This window comes from Camellia sinensis, chromosome 8, assembly GCF_055761805.1.
Source record: "Camellia sinensis isolate YWXY chromosome 8, ASM5576180v1, whole genome shotgun sequence".
Lineage (NCBI taxonomy): Eukaryota > Viridiplantae > Streptophyta > Magnoliopsida > Ericales > Theaceae > Camellia > Camellia sinensis.
This window is the reverse complement of record NC_138968.1, coordinates 136,817,738-136,820,528: the sequence shown is the minus strand read 5'-3', so window position 1 is coordinate 136,820,528 and position 2,791 is coordinate 136,817,738. Positions and strand designations below refer to the sequence as shown.

At 42.1% G+C, this 2,791-nt stretch overlaps 1 protein-coding gene across 1 annotated transcript; it reads left to right on the top strand.

Moving 5' to 3' along the window:
• The first annotated feature begins 1,560 nt into the window (after positions 1 to 1,560).
• On the top strand, positions 1,561 to 2,229 carry LOC145798089 (F-box protein CPR1-like). Its single transcript, XM_082885558.1, has one exon. The coding sequence runs from the start codon at positions 1,561 to 1,563 to the stop codon at positions 2,227 to 2,229; it is 669 nt and encodes a 222-aa protein (XP_082741684.1).
• Positions 2,230 to 2,791: the final 562 nt, after the last annotated feature.

Genomic DNA, 2,791 nt, shown 5'->3' with positions numbered 1-2,791 from the left:
TCCTGCTCTATGTTGATGATATGCTGATTGTTGGACAGGATGCCACAGCAATCAGATCACTGAAGAAGGAGTTATCACAATCCTTTGACATGAAGGACCTAGGCCCTGCACAGCAAATGTTGGGCATGCAAATTGTGCGTGACAGGAAAGCCAAGAAATTATGGCTGTCACAGGAGAAGTACGTTGAACGGGTGATTGCAAAGTTCAACATGAAAGATTCCAAGCCACTCAATACTCCACTGGCTAATCATTTCAAGCTGAGCAAGAGTTCTTGTCCCTCCTCTACTAAAAAAAGAGAAGAGATGGAGGCTATTCCTTACTCATCCGCCGTAGGGAGTTTAATGTATGCAATGGTGTCCACCCGACCAGATATTGCTCATGCTATTAGAGTAGTAAGCAGATTCCTTTCCAATCCAAGAAAAGAGCATTGGGAAGCAGTCAAGTGGATTCTGAGGTACCTCAAGGGTACGAGAAAAATGTGTGTGCTTTAGAGATGCTAAACCAGTCTTGGAAGGCTATACGGATTCCGATATGGCGGGAGATCTTGATGGTAGAAAATCTACATCGGGATTTCTGTTCACTTTCGCAGGGGGATCGGTGTCTTGGCAGTCCAAGTTGCATAAGTGTGTTGCTTTATCCACAACCGAGGCAGAATATATTGCCGCAGCGGAAGCTAGGAAAGAGATGTTGTGGTTGCAGCGGTTTCTCCAAGAGTTGGGATTAAAGCAAGAAAAGTTCACAGTACATTGTGATAGCCAGAGTGCCATAGACCTGAGTAAGAATTTGATGTACCATTCTCGCACAAAGCACATTGATATTCGGTATCATTGGATACGCGAAGTGATGGAAAAGCAGTTATTAGAACTGATCAAGATCCATACAGATAATAATCCAACTGACATACTAACAAAGGTGGTCTCGAGAAACAAACTCGAAATCTGCAGAGACATTGTCGGGATGGACTTCAACTGAGAAGTCAGTTATCCATATGGGCGTGGAGGGGGAGAATTGTTAGCTCCACTGCCCAAAATGGAACTCCCACGTAGTCCACTTTCAGATAATGGGGAAAGTGGCTCTCCCACTCTTCCACCCACTCACTAATGGAAGGGGTTGGTGGCAATCAATGAGAGCCTCCCTCAATTGTATATAAATTGAGGTGAGGAGGAGGGGTTTGATAAGAGATTGCAGTGTGTGTAATCTGAGAGATTGTGAGAAGTGAGAGTGCTATAATGTGTAAGTGAGGTGTGAGTGTGTAAACTCCCTCCGGGAAAATTCTATAGTGGATAGCTCTCTGTGGACGTAGGCAATTGCCGAACCACGTAAATATTCTTGTGTTATTGTGTGTGATTGATTTCTGGTGTCTCACAGTCTCAACAAGTATCTCATATATAAGTTTGATCCATGCTAGACATTTACTTATTTATTTAATAGAAAATTTGATGTTCCTTATCATTGCCTGATAAACATTTTGGTGCCAATCGAGCCCTAATAAAATAAGGCCGAGGCTTCTCTCATTATCTATGTGTGCAAACGAAAGGTGAAGAAGAAGAAGAAGAAGAAATGTCAGACTATCTACCTGAAGAAGTGTGGATTCGTAATATCCTCACAACACTATCCATCAAAACCCTCCTTCGATGCAGAAGCGTCTGCAAATCATGGTACTCTCGTATCACCAGCCCTAGTTTCATTTCTGCACACCTCAATCGAAACAAACAAGAAGACCCACCATTACTATTGCTTAGACATTGCTCTGAGCGTCCTAGGAAAGAACATTTCTCAATACACCATGACAATCCCACACTCGATGACTTTGCTGAGCTTGATTTTCCATTTCATAGCGTAAATTGGTATTTCAGGATTGTGGGTAGTTGCAATGGTGTGGTTTGCTTGTCTAATGATCACGTGTGCTATGTATGCACCATCATTTTATGGAACCCATCAATTAGAAAATCTTTTAACCTCCCAAGACCCAATGTTGTTTTTCAAACCCATGGCCCTTTTATGCATTCAATTGGGTTTGGGTTTGATTTGACCAATCATGAATGTAAAGTGGTTAGGGTTACCTATGTCGAAGATGATGATGGTCATCACACTGTTCCACCTGAGGTTGAGCTTTACTCGCTCAGCAGGGGATGTTGGCAAAGCATTAGTGATTGTGGTGTTCAAAGCATTATTCTCGAGCAATCACCACAGGTTTATATCAATGGGGCTGTACATTGGATTGCATAGATCGGAAAACAAATGGCAGGTTTCACTGCGGTTTGATTGTGTCTTTCAATATGTGTGATGAGCTGTTCTGGGAGATTTTTTGACCAAGTAGCTTGGCTGCCTAGTGCGGGACAAACTTAGAGATCAATGTGTTTGGAGAATCACTTTGTGTGGTGCATCATGTTCGGTTTAGTGCTAACAAAGGATATGACATGTGGGTGATGGAAAAGTATGGTTTAGTTGAGTCGTGGACTAAACTATTTGCTATCATCGATTATCAAGAAAGTTTGGGGCCGGTTATTGGGTTTAGGAAGAACAATGAAGTTTTGTTGGTAAGTAGTGGAAATTTGGTGTCTTATGACCCTGAAACAAAAGAAAAGAAGAATCATGGGATCCATGGTATTGGCTACTTGTTTTATGTGGATACTTATGTTGAGAGCCTGGTCTTAGTTAGGGGGTCGAACGGACTCTCAGGGAGACATGAATTTGTTAAGGAAACCAAACAAAAAAGAACAGCAACAAAGAACAGGCAACGTACATTTTTAATGGGAACAAAAGGCGAGATATGACTCTTACTTGTTCT

Excerpts from the sequence above, each read along its gene's own strand:
- LOC145798089 (XM_082885558.1), top strand. The coding sequence starts at position 1,561 with ATGTCAGACTATCTACCTGAAGAAGTGTGGATTCGTAATATCCTCACA.